Below are 18,261 nucleotides of genomic sequence, written 5' to 3'. Positions count from 1 at the left end.
AACTGTCTCCACTACGTCCAGCCTTTGGGCAAAAGGAAGCCTCAAGCACATACTCTCCTTAGGTCAGCAGAGCCAGTGGCCTCTTTGAACATCTGACGTTGTGGCCTCTGAACTCCGTATTTAAAATGGAATCCTTGCCACTCTTTCTCTACCCAAGCCGGTTCCTCTTCTTTTCTTTCCCATCTCAGCACATAATGCCAGCAACTTCTCACCTGCAGAAGTCCTAGCACTGAAGGTCACTCTTCTCTGGTACTGAGGATCAAACACGCTAGGAAGTGTTGTTCTGCCATGGGGCTAACCTCACCCCTGGCTGTGATCCTTCATTTTTCTTTACTCACTATACCACCCACTTGCTCAATCTGCCATCAATTCCTGCTGTCTTTGCATCGCTATGATCACACCATGCTGCTCTTCATCCATGTTTTATGACTGTCCACTCTCACATCAACTGAAAAAATAGTTTCCTACATAGCCCTCTGTGACACTATATGTCCCTCCTTCATCTTGTTCTCCAATTTGTCATTAAGGCACTAATGCAACTATATTCCTTTCCTGCTGAAAACTCTTCACTCTTGTGAACTGAATGATACTTCAAATAATGATTCCAATTCCTTCCCATTGCTGACAGCACCTCCCTTTCCGTCTTCATGGTCCTGCCATGGCTTCCAATCTACTCATGCACACAGACTGTTTTTGATTCTTCTTTTTTTCAACTTGGCAATCAAGTCAGTTTATTGGGGTTGCTACTAGGAGCACGGGTGAAGGGTCACGTAGGCTCTTCCATGCTTCACTTACGGCAGTGGTATCCTACCTCAGGGCTTTTGCACACATTCTCCCTGCTCCTCACCCTCCACCCAACGAGCACCTGCTCTTCACCCCAGCTATCACCTATGTGAAAAGCACTTCTGTATTCTGCTTAGTGTGTTTGCCTTTTCAGCAGGAGTACACTGCCTCACACCAGTGGGTTCTCAACATGCCTTTCTTGGCGCTTAGCATATTAGCCTCTATTTGGCTTAAGAGAATTTCAGAACTCAACTCATCTGCCTTGTTCAGTGGATTGCAGAGTCTTGGAAAGAAGAACCTGCATATATTGTGTTTGCTATGACCTACACAACCTCAGCTCAGGACAGCTGCATAATAAAAGCACTAACTGTAGGGAATATGGGGTGAATCAGGCCAGTTACCACATGCTTAAAGAGAAGCAAGCCACATTAGCCTCCTAGGCGTTCTAGCTCCGTTTCCCCTCCACTGTGCCTTCTTTATGACTTTCTGCTGCGTGCCGAACAGTTTTGTGGGAACTCGTTATCCATCCCCTAACCTAGCAAATGGTTTTGTGGACCCCAGACTGAGAATCCTCAGCTCCCAAAGATAGAAACGGGCATGTTTCCACTTAAGGACCAGAGAGGAAGCAGTAAGTTCTGTGTAGGGCACTGTGGAGAGAAGCTATCTTTATAACTTTATATAATGCACAAAATTCTCCTCACTTCAGGTTAAAGGACATACAATGGCACAGAGAACAGTGCCGAGCTTGACTGTTCCATTTTTTCCTCCAAGCCTATGGAAACCATTTCAGCATTATACAGTAATATAATACATAACATGACAATATAACCATCTCTTTTGATAACTTTTCTTGCTCTCCACAGTGGTATTTTCTAACCTGGAAAAGAGTTGAAAAGCCCACAGTTCCAGGAGTGAGGTGTGAGCCCTACCTGAGTGTGTGGTTTCTTGCCAAGCTTGGCTGACGTTCTTGCAGCATTTCAAAAATGTTGGGCTGGCGAAGAAATGCTACAATCTTGTCATTATAAGCTGAAACAGACAAACAGAACAGTGGTTGAGATAGATGCTTCTAAAATGACCACTTGATACTAAGAACAATGTAGAAATTGGAAACACTCATCAAAACATGTAGTCTTTGCATCTTTTAATGAGACATAATCCAGCATTCATATTTTAAAATGATAAAATGAAAAGTGAACCAGGTCAAAATTAATCATGTATAACATAATATGTTGAACTTTGCTGGAGGTTACTTCGTCTGGGAGTGGACAGGTGAAGGGGATTAGAACAGTTCTCCTGTAAGAGGAGTTACTGCCCCTGTTTAACTTTCTTATTAACTAAGCAAACCGTTAATGAAGCTTACATGTGGTACAGAAAGACATTTCAACTGATTAAAGCTCAACACTAGTGAAGAGAGAAATTATGTCACCAAAATGTTCCCTCCTCTATAATACTTTGATTGGTATTCGGGTGACAGTTTTTACTTTTCTAGGCTTTTGTCTGCAAAAGTTTGTACACATCTTTAACATTAGAATACATAACTGTATTGGGGGAAATTGGATCTTAAGCATGCTGTTGCTCGAATGTTCTAATGAGGAAGCTTTCGACTGATCTGTGCAGCACAGACTGAACGTGTTCACTTGCTCTGTTGCAGTGAGCAACACGTTTGGTGGATTTTGTTGTTGAACAAAGTCTAGCAGATTGTAATGACATTTTTTGGCTTGAGCTTTGAAATTTTCCTCCTAACTTTTCTTAAAGTTCCCTTTGAAAAAGTTCTTTTTTAAATTTTTTTATTTTTTTATTTGAGAGCGACAGACACAGAGAGAAAGACAGGCAGAGGGAGAGAGAGAGAGAATGGGCGCGCCAGGGCTTCCAGCCTCTGCAAACGAACTCCAGACACGTGCGCCCCCTTGTGCATCTGGCTAACGTGGGACCTGGGGAACCAAGCCTCGAACCGGGGTCCTTAGGCTTCACAGGCAAGCGCTTAACCGCTACGCCATCTCTCCAGCCCCACCCCCTTTTTTTTGAGAAAGTTATTTTTGAAAAAAGATTCTCTGTGAGTTCAAAGAATTCCTGTTCTGACAGCTTGACACTTACTACCCATAGCTATATGTAAGAAGTAACTGAGGTTGGAAATGACTAAAATTTTCCCCCAAACATGCATAAAAGTGAGGTGTAAACTAAATCTTATGCAGCTGGGCCTGGTGGCACAGACCTGTAATCCTAGCTACTGAGGGCTGTGGAAGGAAGATGAAGGCCTACCTAGACTACAGCGTGAGTCCAAAGCTTTGTCTAAAGATCACACACACACACATATACATACATACACACACACACACACACACACACACATGCCTGGGGATGTAGGTCAATGGAAGGGCATTTGCCTAGCATGTACTAGGTTCCATCTTCAGTTTACAAGAACAACAAAAAAAGGGAGAAACAAAAATAATGTAGAACCCTGGGTATAACACAAAGAAAATCAGGCATCTCAGTCAGGCCATATTCTCTGGATTTAACTGGCAAATCACTGAATGAAACAAAGAAGCAACATGAGGGTATGGAGGGGAGCAGGGAGAAAAGCAAAGAAGAAGAAAGAAGAGAGTGGAGAGGAATGGAAGTGGGAAGGGTCGAGGGAAGGATGTGAACAAAGGGATGAGGCAGGTCATGAAGTATCATAAAAGAGGAGAAAGGAAATCCAAGTCTTTGGCTATGACAGGATTGCTGATAAGGAAACCAAGGCTAAGTGTTGGGTAGCCAGGGCAAAGGCACAATACGTACCCAGTGGCAATGACTCGTGTTGATGTTGGCTTCGAATAGCAGCTACTAGGCTGTGTCCTGGCCTCGCCAGTAAAGATGCTCCTCTGTTTCTAGAGACTTCTGAGGCCTATTTTCAAGTTAAAGTGTAAGATTAGATAATCTGTCATCAATTTTAGATTCGCTTTTAACATCAGTTTTTCAATGTGAGTGTTAAAAGGTCTTGGCCTCACCTGGCTTAAAACACAATGAAGTTACAATCCTCAAGTTGATGAAAAATGAGTAAGTTTCAAAAAGCAGGTTGGTGTCATGCTTGATGTGTTACATCATGCTTTTTTAAAAAGTGACTTGCCTCCAGATGCACAAGGGGGCGCACGTGTCTGGAGTTGTTTTGCAGTGGCTGGAAGCCCTGGCACACCCATTCTCTCTCTCTCCTTCTTTCTCTGTCTGTCTGTCACTCGTAAATAAATAAATAAGAATAAACAAAAAAAAAATTTTTTTAAAGTGACTTGCCAAATGTCATGGATTTAATGACATTAGTGCACTGAACAGAAACATTCGAGTGAAATCATAAACATTACATTAAAGTAGGTTTATGCTCGAACTTTCTGAGCACCAGGAGTGGGCCTCGGTAGTGACTGCGACTACTCTTCAATGGCGCTGGGCATGCTCAGGAGGCATCCCTTCTTTAGTGTCTCTTGTTCGAGTCAGTGCCCCCATTTCTCTGCACAACATGTCTTGGACCCTCACAGAGTTCTAAAGGTAAGCATTATTAAATACAATTCACAAACAGAAAAACATGAAGTTCTAAGAAAAGTAACTTTACCCCAAATTTTCAAATCTAGGAAAGAGAAGCAGGATTCCAGCTAATATTGGACTGTAACATGCTTATTTATACTTACCATGCTACTAGCCCACATCTAGTATTTTGCTCATTGTTGGAAAGTTTGACAAAACCTCATGGGATAAGAGGCTTTTTTAGCCTAAAATTTGTGTTTGTGATGACTAAAAGATACATGTCATTTACAAAAAAAGAACCAACCTCTAAGTTCTGTGCACATAACTTGTTCTGCCATGACTCTCTATACTTTGTTCCTTAAGCCTTTGCACCCTAGCATGGTGGTATATGCCTGTAATCCCAGCAAGGAAGAGGAGGAGGAAGAGGATGGGTGGAGGGAAGAAAAGCAATGAGGAAGAGGAAGAGGGAGAGAGAGAAGAATGTGGGTGCTCAGCTTACCCAATTTTCTCTTTTTACCTGCCCAGGATTCTAGGCCATGGATGATGCCACATTCAGGCAAAGTCTCCCCCCCGCCCCAGTTAATCCTCTCTGGAGATGCCCTCACAGACATGCTCTCGTTCAGAGAGGGTCTTCCTCCTCTGGTTAACTCTTTTTGGAGAAGCCCTCACCCCAAAGGTGTGCCTCACACATGCTCTGGGGGTTTCTAATCCAGTTAAGTGGACGATAAAAATAAAACAAATTAGCCATTACACTTAGCTCTGTATTTTCGGTTTGGCTTCAAAAGCAGAGCAAACACTTCTCCAGGGCAGGGCTGTCTGACTTCCTGTGTGCCACAGTACCCTCCGTGCGATAAATATTTGCTGGGAAGCCCATGTCCCAGCAAGCCCAGTCACCATTTCCTGCTGCACCCTCTTCTGTTCCCATCCCAGGGGCCCTCCTGTCTGCGCGCTCCCTAAGCTGCGAGCTCTTACTGGAGGAACCAAGTACTTGTTTTCTTCAAGGCTGGGGCTCGTTTGACGCCTTTGTGTCCCTTATCCTCCCAGATTCTCTGTTGCTTTGCTTGATTTCTCCTGTGTCAGCTCAAAGTTAGCAGAAGAGAGGGGATGTACAGGACAGAGGAGGGCTGAAAATGTGAGGAGCAGAATCCACTGGCCTTGAGTGGAGTGGGAAGTAAACAGATGGCTGGTCCAAGTACCTGCCCCTTCCTTACCATGCGCTACACCAGGGCTAATTCTTGGCTGAGGCACCTGTTGCTTTGCCATTGATGCTAATATTAAATGAACTGCATTCAAGTTACTCAAACATTTCAGTCGATTGTTTTACAACAGGCAATGCAAGTGGTACCCACTGTGGCCGTCTTCTTTCAGACAGAACACTTTCATGATATTTCTATTTGAGGGGGATTTCCTAAGAGAGATGGATATGTTTGGGTAGTTTTTACATCATATAATGGATGTTATTGTTTTGTTGACACTAAATCTGTTTGCAATGCTCAGCTGTTTTTTTTTTTTTTTTTTTCTTTTTGGTTTTTTGAAGTAGAGTCTCACTCTGGCCCATGCTGACCTAGAATTCACTATGTATTGTCAAGGTGTCCTCGAACTCATGGTGATCCTCCTCCCGAGTGCTGGAATTAAAGGCATACATCACCACGCCCGGCTCTGCAATGCTCAGTTTTTTAAATGTAGTTCTCCTATAGTAATAGAGAACTTACCTCAGTAGCATTAATTTGGACATTGAAAATAAGTTAAAATTGCTTGTTTCAAATACAGACTTTTGATTTTCTTCTCTAGAACCCTAACATAGTACAGCCTGTGTTAGTTTTGAAGTGCTATCAAATGCCACCAGGGAAGAACACTATGTGCTGTGAGTTGGTCGAGCTTTAGCCTGTGAACATGGCTGAATCTGGAAGGTCCCAGTATCACTTTCCTTTAGTGAAGTTTAATGTTTCTTGGTGGCTGGTTTTTAGTAGCGGTGATTAGAGCAATAGGAAGGTAGCTTGAGACAGATTGAGGGGTCACACGGACACCCTACAGTGGCCACTTCTTCCAGGGCACAGAACGCATTTGCCTTTACTGTTGAACGGGGGGTAGGGGAGGTGGTGGGGGGGGGACAAGCTGAGATGCTGGCATCTGAGAACTACTCTGGCCTTACAGGAGGGCAGAGGTGGCTCCAGGGACCTGCGGGCTGGTTGGGGCCATTACCTCTCCGGCGCTGTAACTGCGGAGCCTCTGCAGATGCTGCCGGTGCGTCAGATGGCTGGGGAGGCGACCATTCTGAAGAGGGATGCGGGGGTCAATGAAAGTGGTCGCTCGGCTGTTGTGGTCTACAAAGAAAGACTGGGAAAGACAAGCAAGAGAAGTGCCCCATGAGGAAGAGAGCTGGCGCGGACGGGGACGCCATGGCCTCAGTCACCATGTCATTCCGGCCCTGTCTGTCCGGCACCCCTTACATCTGCTGTGCACTCCTGCAGCTAGATGTGATCAGGGCTCTGGGCATTTGCGTCCTCAGCAGCTGGATGAAGAATGAACTCAAAGTGACCCCAGACACCACGGATGAGAGAGATGGCAAACAAAGTAGGGTGGGGACTGTTCTCTCAGCCTTTATTTTTCTCTGCCTGTATCTACGTGGTCTCTCCATACCAGCACCTATAACTCCGTATAAGAAATCTTCATATTGTGATGTTTAATCTCACTTGTCAACTTGACAAGATTTAGAATCACCATGGAGACAGATCTCTGGGCAAGCCTGTGAGGGATTTTCACGATTAGGTTAATTGAAGTGGGAAGACTCACCCTACATGGGGGCGATGTCATTCCATGGGCTGGAGGTGCTGATTTGTGTAAAAGCATTCAGCTCCCTTTGCTTCCTGGTGCCAGATGCAATGCGGCCAGTGGCTTCCCGCTCCCGCTACCGTGCGGTGGGGGCTGCTGCGGTGGCGTGTGGCCTCGGACTACGGCCCCAGCCAACCTGTCCTCTTAAATGGCTAGTCCTTAAGTCAGGTGTTTTGTTGCAGCACACATGATTCCATGAGCATTTCTGTGAGATATCAAAATATTTCTAGCATACAGCTTAATGAGACTAAGTTTGCTGGCTGTATTCTAATGGATTTCACTGCATCTTTTTGCTAGATGCTTGATTTGTTGTTGTTGTTTTAAACCCAATTCAATTAATATTCTAATATTTGATAACATTTTTTCTTTAAATTTAAAGTTATCTCTAGTGACAGGGAGGGTTAAGCTTTTTAAATGAAATCAAAATATAATGTTTGATGAAGACATTTCAGGCTTTTAGGACCTAAAGCAGTGCCAGTTTTAGACATTTCTAGATATCATCTGACAAAAGCAAAGAGATGTTACAAAAATTTTGTAATTATTCTTTGGAGATATAATTTCAGGTACTAAATATCACGGTAAAGAACAAGTCATGCAGATGTCTTTATTATGGAAGTCACAAATGCCCTCAAGGACAAAGGTCAGCGCCAAAAAAAGAATAAAAATTTGTGGCTTGTAATAAAATTTCCCAAAATAGCATCTCATACAGATTTAAAAATGGCTGAATATTGAAAAGCCCGGATGATGTGTCCTGAAAGATTCAGTCCATGCTCAGCAAATAGCACCAGTGGCCTACAGTTTGGTAAGCTACTGTGTTTATTACACAACAGCTTGTTGATTATGACAGCTGCACTATTTTATAAAGCAATCAATTTAGTAAGATCACTATTGTGAGGACTTGAAGGGATGAGAGCAATGCTAAAAATACAATAAATCATCTAATTAAGACAAAATGTGAGTGGAAAGGATCCAAAAATCTATAAACATGTTTATATAACAGATTTTAAGCAAACAAAAAATTGGCTAAATCAACAAATATTAAAGTAGATTTTTATCATCTAAGTACATTCCTAGATGTTTATAAAATATACTTCTTACTTTTGTGGACATGTGCTATTTCTAGCAAAATTGTTATTTACTGAGATAAAAGTTACAAACATATTTAAGATAATTGCTGTATATCAACAAAGTCCTGACAGTTGTACATGATTGTACTATACCCTGTTTTATAGTATTCCTTTTATTATAATGCTTTTGGAATTAGTGAGTAATTAAAATTTTTTTGTTTATTTATTTATTTGACAGCAGCAGACAGAGACAGGAAGAGGCAGATAGATATATAGAGAGAATGGGTGCGCCAGGGCTTCCAGCCACTGCAAATGAACTCCAGACGCATGTTCCCCCTTGTGCATCTGGCTAACGTGGGTCCTGGGGAATTGAGCCTTGAACTGGGGTCCTTAGGCTTCGCAGGCAAGCGCTTAACCGCTAAGCCATCTTTCCAGCCCTAGTGAGTAATTTTGAAAGAACTCTTAGAAATGTTGAAAGGTGAATAATAGTGAATTATAATTAACCATGGAATTTACAAAGGAAAACATTCTTTTGTAGTTTTACTAGCCAATTTCATTAGAGTACTGCTTACATTATCTATTGTTAGTTATCATGGTTAACCAATTTCATTAAAGGGTCCTGTTTACATTATCTCTCCTGTGTGTGTTATCATGACTGTTGCTATGACCTGACAAAAAAGTAATTGAAGGACAAATTAATTTTGGCTTACAGTTTGAGGTTACAGTCCATCAATGATGGGGAAGGTACAGCAGTGGGAGGTTGAGGCAGCTGGTCACAGTGAGGAAGACAGAGTAATGAATACTGACTCTCATCTTTTTATATAGTCCAGGATCCAACTCCCTGGCATGGTGCCACCCATAGTGATGATGAATCGTCCCATCTCGATCTAATCAAGATAGTGTCTCATAGGCATGTTCAGAAGCTAGTTTCATAGGGGATTCTAATTCATGTCAAGGTTTTGGTGTTGGTGGAATATTAAGGTTTATTATTTATACTTCATATTGCCTTTGACTTTTTGCATCTGTTTTCTAATACACTTTAAAATTTTTTCCTATTAATTCAAATCTTTCAATAATTTTTCCTCCACCGGTTATATAAAGGCTTAAAAATCTTTTAGTTTTGTTTAGTGCATTAATTATTAGCATCAAATTTTTCTTTTTCTGAAATTTGTTTGGTATTATGTAAGATTGTACTTTGATACTTTTCTCAAAGAGCTCATTTTTCCAAGTATTCTATTTCCTATTTTTTTAATTACATATGAATTTCTTATGAGTATTGCTGTCAGTTTCCGAAATACTCCCCAGTTCCAATAATATGTGAGTTTTTCACTGATGTCACTCTTCCAATTAATGTCCACAGGGCAAGGTTTTTTCTGTTTTTTTCTTCTTCATGTTTTCCAAGATTTCCTTAGGCATTCTTATCTGCTTATTTTTTTTGTAACTTTTCCAGCTGAACTGGCATCAATTTTGTTACATTCTAAAATCATTCTACTAGAATTTTGTTTAGAATTACTTTAAGATTGCACATGGTCTTGGAACAAATTCTTTCCTTATGGTAGTCAGTATACACATTTCACAGTTCAGATCATGTCTATAAATGATATTTTCCTACAGTAAATGTTTGTAGTACCTTTCATCATTTTTTATTACTGTTATTCCATTTTCCTGCAATTTCCACAAGTGCTATAATTATAAGCTCTTATTTGTAAATTAACTTTTTGTCTGCTCATCATATTAAATGTTTTTATCAAATAAACAAGTCTTCAAAAGTATATCCACTTGGAGCTTCACTCACAAATAATGATCACATCTGTCTTATTTTTACCTTCTTGCAGTATTGATGAGAACTTCAAGGACCATATTAAATAAGAAGTGGTAGTTGACATTTTTTCGTATTTTAGATCATGATGGGAAAATGATTAGTGTTCAGCGGTAAAATATGACATTGTGTTAAGATGTTCAACAGTTACGAAAAACATAGTTGGGTATAGCCTGAGTTGTCACAACCTGTGTACCACTGGAAGCTAGTGGAACCTTTATGAGGGGAGACCCAGTGGAAGGAAGTCAGGGCATTGGAGGCTTGCCCTTGAAGGGGAGAATGGAAGCCCCTTCTCTCTTTCTCTCTGCTCCAGGCTGCTATGAGGCAGCCGGGCCTCCTCTTTCGTGTGATCTTACCATGACACACTGCTTTTCCATAGGACCAAAAGCAAAACGTTACTTGACCATGGGCTGAAGCCTTGACACCATGAGCCAGAGAGATAACATTTCCTCCTTATTAAGTTAAGTTTATTATTTCAGATATTTTGAACAATAATACAAAGGTGACTAATACTTGTTTCTAGTGGGAAAGCATTTTTACTAAGCCAGCATGTCAACTACTGTTTTAGGTACATCTTTGACTTATCACTTGCAAATAATAGTAATTTTGTCTCTTTTACAAGAATTTATTTATTTGTTTATTTGTTTCTTTAAGGTAGGGTATTGCTCTAGTCCAGGCTGACCTGGAATTTACTATGTAGTCTTGGCCTCAGGATGGCCTCAAAATTCATGGCAATCCTCCTACCTCTGCCTCCCAAGTGCTGGGATTAAAGGTGTGCACCACCATACCTGGCTTTACAAGAACATTTTTTATTTTTACTTTTTTTCTTATAATATTGGTGAGAATATATCATATTCTAAAATTTACTTTTACTGTACCTTTTCATCTATAAAATATAAATGTATATTTAATTTGTATGAAGTACTTTTCTAGCACCTGTTGAAAATATCAGCTGAAATTCCCCAATAACTTATAAACTATTGGTTTAAATACTAGCAAGAACAGATTTATCAGTAGTAAATTTTATATCTTTTAGAAAATATATTCAATTGTAGTGATTCATTCTTCTAAAAGACTAGCTAACATTTCCTTTTTCAGCTGGGAATTGAATCTAGAACCTCACACATTTTATTCTACCATTAGGTACACCTGTTGCCCAAAACATTTTTAATATGAGCATTTTATAATTTTGCCTATATGTTTTTGGTGTGTGTGTGTGTGTGTGTGTGTGTGTGTGAATGTTGGGTGTCAGACCTCCCTGTCGACTTTGTTTGATATATTCTCAAGTGTCCTGTTCCCAGCTATGTGTGAAACCACAGAAAACCATGCTTAAGAACCTCAGCACGCAACACCCAGTGCCCAGCATGGGTGTCTGGTACTATTGGAAATCCAAATCAGAGGCTGAATAGTCCCCAATAGAGTTTGAGCAAGTATCAGATGAGGGGCGTGGAAGTTTGAAATTAAGAGATCTCTGATGCCCATAACGGCCCTCCCTGGCACAGTCTGGAGAAGAGAGTGAGCAGACCCAGGCACACAGGAGCAGACTGAACCAGAAGGGGAAATCTTCAAGAACTGATGTCAGCCTGCAGGAAGTCAACATGAGAGGAGAAGGGCTTCGTTTCCACAGACCCCACTCAGGAAAGAGTAAGTGACCCCAAAGTTGGAAAACTTGCATCATACCGCACCCTTCACCCCATGGGCCACGAACAAGACCCTGTTGGGCTAAGAAAGTACTGTGGGAAGAACTGGGAACTGTAGAACGAATGGGCCAGAAGACGGAGCTTGGGTAAAAGCTAATGGCTTAGGCAGCAGTCAGGTTCACATGGCTGGAAAAAAAAATCACCTGACCAAGAGCCGCTTTTGGGAAAAAAAAGGGGGGCTTATTTTGGCTTACAGACTTGAGGAGAAGCTCCATGATAGCAGGGAAACTGAAGGCATGAGCAGAGGGTGGACATCACCTCCTGGCCAACATCAGGTGGACAACAGGAACCGGTGAGTGTGCCAAACACTGGCAAAGGGCAAAGGGACACTGGCGATAACACCCATAAGCCCACCCCCAACAATACACTGCCTCCAGGAGGAGTTAATTCCCAAATCTCCATCAGCTGGAATGTTAGGTAACATTCAGAACACCTCACTTTATGAAGGACACCTGAATCAAACCACCACATTCCTCCCCTGGCCCCTATAAATTGATAACCATACATGATTTAAAATGCAATGCATTCATCCAAGTTTAAAAGTCCCTCTAGTTTTTATCAATCCTAATTATGTTCAAAGGTCCCCATAATCCAAGATCTTTTAACTGAGCCATAATACCAAAAAATCCCCCAAAGCCCATAATGGCACAGAATAAATATTCACACTGCAAAAGATGGTACTGGACATAACAAAGAAATATTCAGCCAATGCAGGATTTAAACAGGGCAAACATCAAACTCTGCAGCTCCAAGTCCAACAACTCTAGCCATGACAAGTCTCCAAGTCTGATAACTGTAATCAGCAACAAGTCTCTGGAGTTCCTTTTCTGCCCCTCTAGCTAGGCTACTCACAGTCCTGGAAAACTTCATCAGGGTTGGCAGCTCTCCTTAGCAGCTGTCTCATGGTCCAGGCATCTCTACTGGGTCTCCACTGCAACCCATGGTTCATCCTCATGGCTCAATCTGGTCTCCATGCAGGCATCCAGCAAACCTGCTACATACTGCCCATGGACATGTCCAAACACAAGATTGCTATGCAAACTTGATGACCCTCTCTTTCCTGCATTTCTTATACTCCACAGTACCAGGTAGGGTGCCAATTTGTTAATCCAGTGGGGAATAAATCAGACTTTTCAGAACAGGACACTCTGAGCATTCATCCCCCTTCAATAGAGTCTATGTTCATCCTTTTGCCCCAATACAGGTCAGCTGGTCCAATCTCAATGGTTGTAATCTCTCATATAATTGCAGCTGAATGAGCAGCATTTTCACCCCAAAGATTTCACTCCTGTGTCATATCCATCTGCTCACACCAGTCCATTTCTACACAAAGCAACCGTGCAAAGTTTCTTGGGACATGGCCATAACAGCAAGCCTTGCACACAAACTGCTTCTTGCCCAGTCCAGGCAAAGCTCTTTCTCATCCTCATAAGCCAAATCTCATAGTCCATAGTTATTACTGCATTCAGGTCTTTCAACTATGACCAGAATAGTCCATCAAGCCATACTTACAGCACTTCAAGTCGTCTCTTAGGCCAAGGTTTCAAATCCTTCCATATTCCTCTTGAAAATCAGCTCCAAAAGGCCAAAGCCATACAGTCAGGTGTCTAGCAGCAATACCACTCTCAGTAACAACGTTAGTGTTGCAGTCAGGTTCACATTGCTGGCAGAAATCACCTGACCAATAGCAGCTTTTGGGGGAAGAAAAGGGTTTAATTTGGCTTACAGACTTGAGGGAAAGCTCCATGATGGCAAGGGAAAACAATGGCATGAACAGAGGGTGGACATCACCTCTTGATCAACATCATGTGGACAACAGCAACAGGAGAGTATGCCAAACACTGGCAAGGGGATACTGGCTATAACACCCATATGCCTGACCTCAACACTGTACAACTGCTAGGAGGCATTAATTCCCAAATCCCCATCAGCTGGGAACCTAGCATTTAGAACATCTAAGTTTATGGGGGACACCTGAATCAAACTACCACAGCACCTATTCAATGAATGCATAGCTGAGAGTCTCTCAAACATAGAGAAAGAAATAGACATCCATCCATCCAAACACAGCAGCATTTAGAACCCCAAGTAGACATGAGAGAGGAGAATGTTTTGATGATATACTGTAGTCAAGATATCAAAACTACAACACAAAGGAACAACACAAAAGGCTTTAAGGGAAAAATAACAACTAATCCTGGGAAGAAATGTAAGATCTGCCATCAACCACCTTGAAAGCCAGGATAGCATGAAATTGTGTATATCAAGCCTTGAAAGTAAATGTCAACCAAGATTAACATATCAAGAAAAATTATCTATTGAGGTGGATGGGGAAATGGGGCTATTTCATGATGAATAAAAGTCAAGACAACTCATGAAAATAAGCCAGCACTGCAGAAAATTCATATAGGAACACTACACACATGACAAAGAAAGACAGTTTCACACCCAAAAACACAGAAAAAATACATTGTGCAAAAGTAAGCAATGAGCAGAAGAGGATGAGAAAGGCATCAATCATTTCCAAAGCAGCAAACACCCAACATGACCAGGAGAGGAAGAGGAGAGCCACCACTTAGCCAAGCAAACAGAACAACCATCAACACAATCACAAGAACGGCAAACCCTTCTCAATTACAGCCTTGAGTAAAAATGGCCTCAACTTACCAATTAGGGACATAAGAGTGACACATTCACTTAGAAAACATGGCCCAACCGTCTGCTATTTCCAAGAAGCACACATGGGTAAGAAAGATATCCATGAACTGTGAAGCCAAGGTTTGATCAAACTCCAAGCAAACAGACACTGCAAACGAGCTGGCATGGCAATTCCAATATCTGATAAAAAGGACGGGGAGATGGTTGAGTGGTAAAGGAACCTGCTTGGAAAGCCTGTTAGTCCAGGTTCATTTCTCCAGGCCACTCATGTAAAGCCAGATACAAAAATATAACACATGTGCCTGGTATTCATCTGTGATGGCAAGAGACCCTGGTGCATCCCCTGCCTTCCCCACCAACCCTTCCACCGCTCTCATCTAGCCTACGAGGTGCTGAGGGCCAGCTCGCTCTGGTTACTCTCTCTCCCCGCCCTGTGGGTATATAACTCTGCATGCCACCTGCCATGCTTTTGTCTACCTCGATGAGGCTTCCCCACAAAACTATAAACCTGAAGTAAACCATTCTCTCCAATTAGCTGCTTTTGGTTGGGTGTTTTGTCCCAGAAATAAGAAACTAACCACCACTTTGAAAACTGGCTCTGAGAAGTGGGGTCATTGCTGTGATGAACCTTGTGAGGAACATGAGCATGAATCATATTGTCCTTTCTGTCTGAGGATTAAGAATAAACTTGACTCTGAAAAGAGATAAACTTATGGGAAGCTCCTCCCAAGAAAATACTCTTGAAACTTAAAGAAAAAAAAAAAAAAAAAAAGGAAAACAAGACCAAGATAATCAGTTGTCCTTGAGACCAAAACAATCCTTGAGAGCAAAGCTTCCTTTTGCACCTGGCAAGCAGGTTCCCACGTCCTCCCTTCATTTAGGATTTCCTCTATAACCACAACATGCTCATGTTTTAGCCACTTATGCAGGAACATGAGACTAAGCTCTGGCCAGTTGGTTAGAGTGAGGCCCGGGACCACTGCTTTGCAATAGAGAATTAAAACAACAGCTTTTCTGGTGCTCTGCTTGCTTTTCTGGACGGTTTCTGGCCGTGCAGCTGTAGAAGTAAAACTTGGCCTTGACAAGATGCCGCAGATTGCAGGTCATTCTTAGCCCTTGGGCTCATTTCTAACAATCTGACCATGTGGATTTTGGTACTTTGGAACTAGTTTGCAGGAAGAATTGGGCGGATTTGGTACTTTGGACTAGAGAAGCCTCTCATTGCCTGAAGCAGAGCTTGATGGGCCATTCTTGTGAGAGTTTGGAACTGCTAAATGAAGAGAGAAATGTGGACTCCAAAGCTTGGCTTCTGAGCTTCAGAGGGCAATGGAGGGACACTGTGGGGACTGGATTACTGGTGGAAAGATTAGCTGTGTTTTCCTGGGAATTTGAGCTTAGAAGCAATGGACTGGTGGATAAAAACATATTAGCAGACAAAATGGGAAAAAATATAAAGTTTAACACAAAAAGAAATCTGATTAAGTTTGTAGGTTCTAGGCACAGACATTGATTTTAGAACACTCAAGCTGCAACTATTAAAGAGCTTACACCATTGAACTGGGCCAACCTCCACGTGGACAATAGGAAGGATGATGCACTGAGGGTGACGCCTAACCCACCGATGATCGAAGTTATTAAGCATGCAAATTCGTTTAAGAGGGGGCCTGAAGGAAGAACTCTGAGAAGCATCCTGATTCTTAAAGTTAAGCTTTATTTCCCCCCTGGATTGATAAACTTGATGATGTTGGCCACCTGGTAATGGTTTTGGCAGCATGAAAATGCAAAATGTCATGTCAGAATTTCACACAATTCATAGTGTTCAATATCCTTAGCTATCAGGCAAATGCAAATTAAAACTACCTTGACATTACATTTCATTTCAATCAGAATGGCTATCATTAAAACAATGAGGGATGGTGAGGATGTGGGGACAGAGGAGCCCCTGTTCACCTCTGGAGAAGATATAAACTGGTGTGGCCACTGCAGACATAAGTGTGGAGATTTCTCAAAGAACAACAAAAAATAAGCAAACAACAAATAGTCCATAGCCAGAGTTATTATATTACCCACCTGCTGGGCACATGCTCAGTGATACTCACACATTCATGCTTATGTTCACAAGAGCAGAAAAATGGAATCAGTGTAGATGTGTACCAACGGATGGTGGTACATATGGATAATGTAATTTTATGAAGCAACAAAAAGCAGAAAATTATGAAATTTATAGGAAATCGATGGGAATAAAAGTATTAAATAAGATAGCTCCGACTCAGAAAAGCATCATATTTTATCTTGCAATGTGGATCCTAGCTTCTAATTTTTATTAGAAGTTCATTAATGTGGGAGTGTTTATACAGATCAAGAAACTAGAAAAGAGTCATGAGAGAGGAAGGACAGGCTTCAAGGTGACAGGATACCAGCACATACGTGATGTGAAAGTGGAAGGGGTAGTAACTGTGGTGGAAAGATTGTTTTTAAATGCATATTCCTTTACTTAGCATGCCAGTAAGTTAATTGTATTTGAAAGTTATAGTTAAGAGTTTTGGAGGTCCTTTTTGGGCTCTTCCATGTGTGTAGCATGTGTGGTGTGGTGTGTGTGGTATGCATGTGTATGTGCTGATGCAGCACCTGGTGCAGCCAGAGGAGAACATTGGGTAGTTCCCCTCCATCTGTTGTGGAAAGATTTAATCAAGGGTGGAGGTGAGGATGTGGGATATGGGAAGAGCTGAGAGGAGCACTGATCAAAACTAAGGATGAACTAAACAGTTAATTTAGCTTATGTTGTAAGCTAACTGAACAACACAATTCTGAAAGGAGTTGAAGGCCGGGCGTGGTGGGGTATGCCTTTAATCCCAGCACTCGGGAGGCAGAGGTAGGAGGATCGCCGAGAGTTCGAGGCCCCCTGAAACTACGTAGTGAATTCCAGGTCAGCCTGGACTACAGTGAGACCCTACCTCAAAAAACAAAAACAAAAACAAAAACAAAAACAAAAACAAAAACAAAAACAAAAACAAAACAAAAAAAACAACCAACCAACCAACTAACCAACAACAACAAAAACCAGAGTTGAGCAGAGAAACCCTGCCTATGGGGCTCCCAGAATTCAAAGGTGATTAAATGACCGCCCTAATGCCCGAGGCACAATGCCACCGTGAGTCGTTGCCAGGGAGGCTTCTGAGCCTCGGACAACGCGGGCCATCACTGCTGCTCTTGCTTGCCCCGCCCAGTGAGAGGACACGACCTGACGGCCGAGGGCAGCACACGCTTTAGCTCGAGGACGCAGAGATGGCACGCCTGACCTGAAATGCGTGCTGCCTCCGTCTCCAGCCTGGCTGGCTCTCGTAGAGCTGGAAGGGGCTATGCAGACTGCTGGGGGCAAAAAGTCACCCACACTCTTACACGGGTGTGCGGCAATAGTCACCTACCATGCAGCGGGCGCCGACTGGTGTGACAGTGGCATGTCTGGTACGACGATAACCAGTTGGATTTGAGGCCTTCTCCACAGGAAAGGATTCAAGCCTGTTCAAAGTCCCTGTGGTTGGGAACGTTACAGGAACCAGTGGGGAAACCATTGCTATCATTTCGCCAAATGGGTATGACATGCCTGTCAAATTGCCTTCTAGTTATTTACATTTATGCTTATAAGTGCTGTTTTCAGCTTTGGTCAAAAAAGCTTTTTACACTGTGTAGCAGTCACAGTGGAGACTCAAAGCTGGCCGAAATGTCGGGCATGAGTAACTGTCGGATGCTCAGCCTTAGATGCGGCAACCGTGTCGTCTCTCCAAGGCCCAGGGAGCACAGTGGAAGACGTGACGCAGAGAGCGTAAGAGCAGAGGAAGGGGCAGTGTTGTGGAATGCTGTCTTCTGGGCATAACTTTGCCATCACACTCACAGTTTCCCCAAGACCTAC

The 18,261-nt window shown here is 42.3% G+C and overlaps 1 protein-coding gene across 2 annotated transcripts in view; it reads right to left on the bottom strand.

The window, feature by feature from the left end:
- The window catches only part of Hecw1 (HECT, C2 and WW domain containing E3 ubiquitin protein ligase 1), a 290,938-nt gene that overhangs the window by 42,304 nt on the left and 230,373 nt on the right, over nt 1–18,261 (bottom strand). For both annotated transcript variants that reach the window (XM_045136063.1, XM_045136062.1), the window contains 3 exons: nt 6,478–6,612; nt 3,562–3,667; nt 1,713–1,809 (listed from right to left, as the gene is read on the bottom strand). In XM_045136063.1, coding sequence (XP_044991998.1) covers nt 1,713–1,809; nt 3,562–3,667; nt 6,478–6,612 — 338 coding nt within the window. The remainder of the gene's footprint in view (nt 1–1,712; nt 1,810–3,561; nt 3,668–6,477; nt 6,613–18,261) is intronic.

This window comes from Jaculus jaculus, chromosome 16 (assembly GCF_020740685.1).
Source record: "Jaculus jaculus isolate mJacJac1 chromosome 16, mJacJac1.mat.Y.cur, whole genome shotgun sequence".
NCBI lineage: Eukaryota > Metazoa > Chordata > Mammalia > Rodentia > Dipodidae > Jaculus > Jaculus jaculus.
The sequence above is the reverse complement of the archived record's forward strand: the minus strand, read 5'-3'. Positions and strand labels throughout refer to the sequence as shown.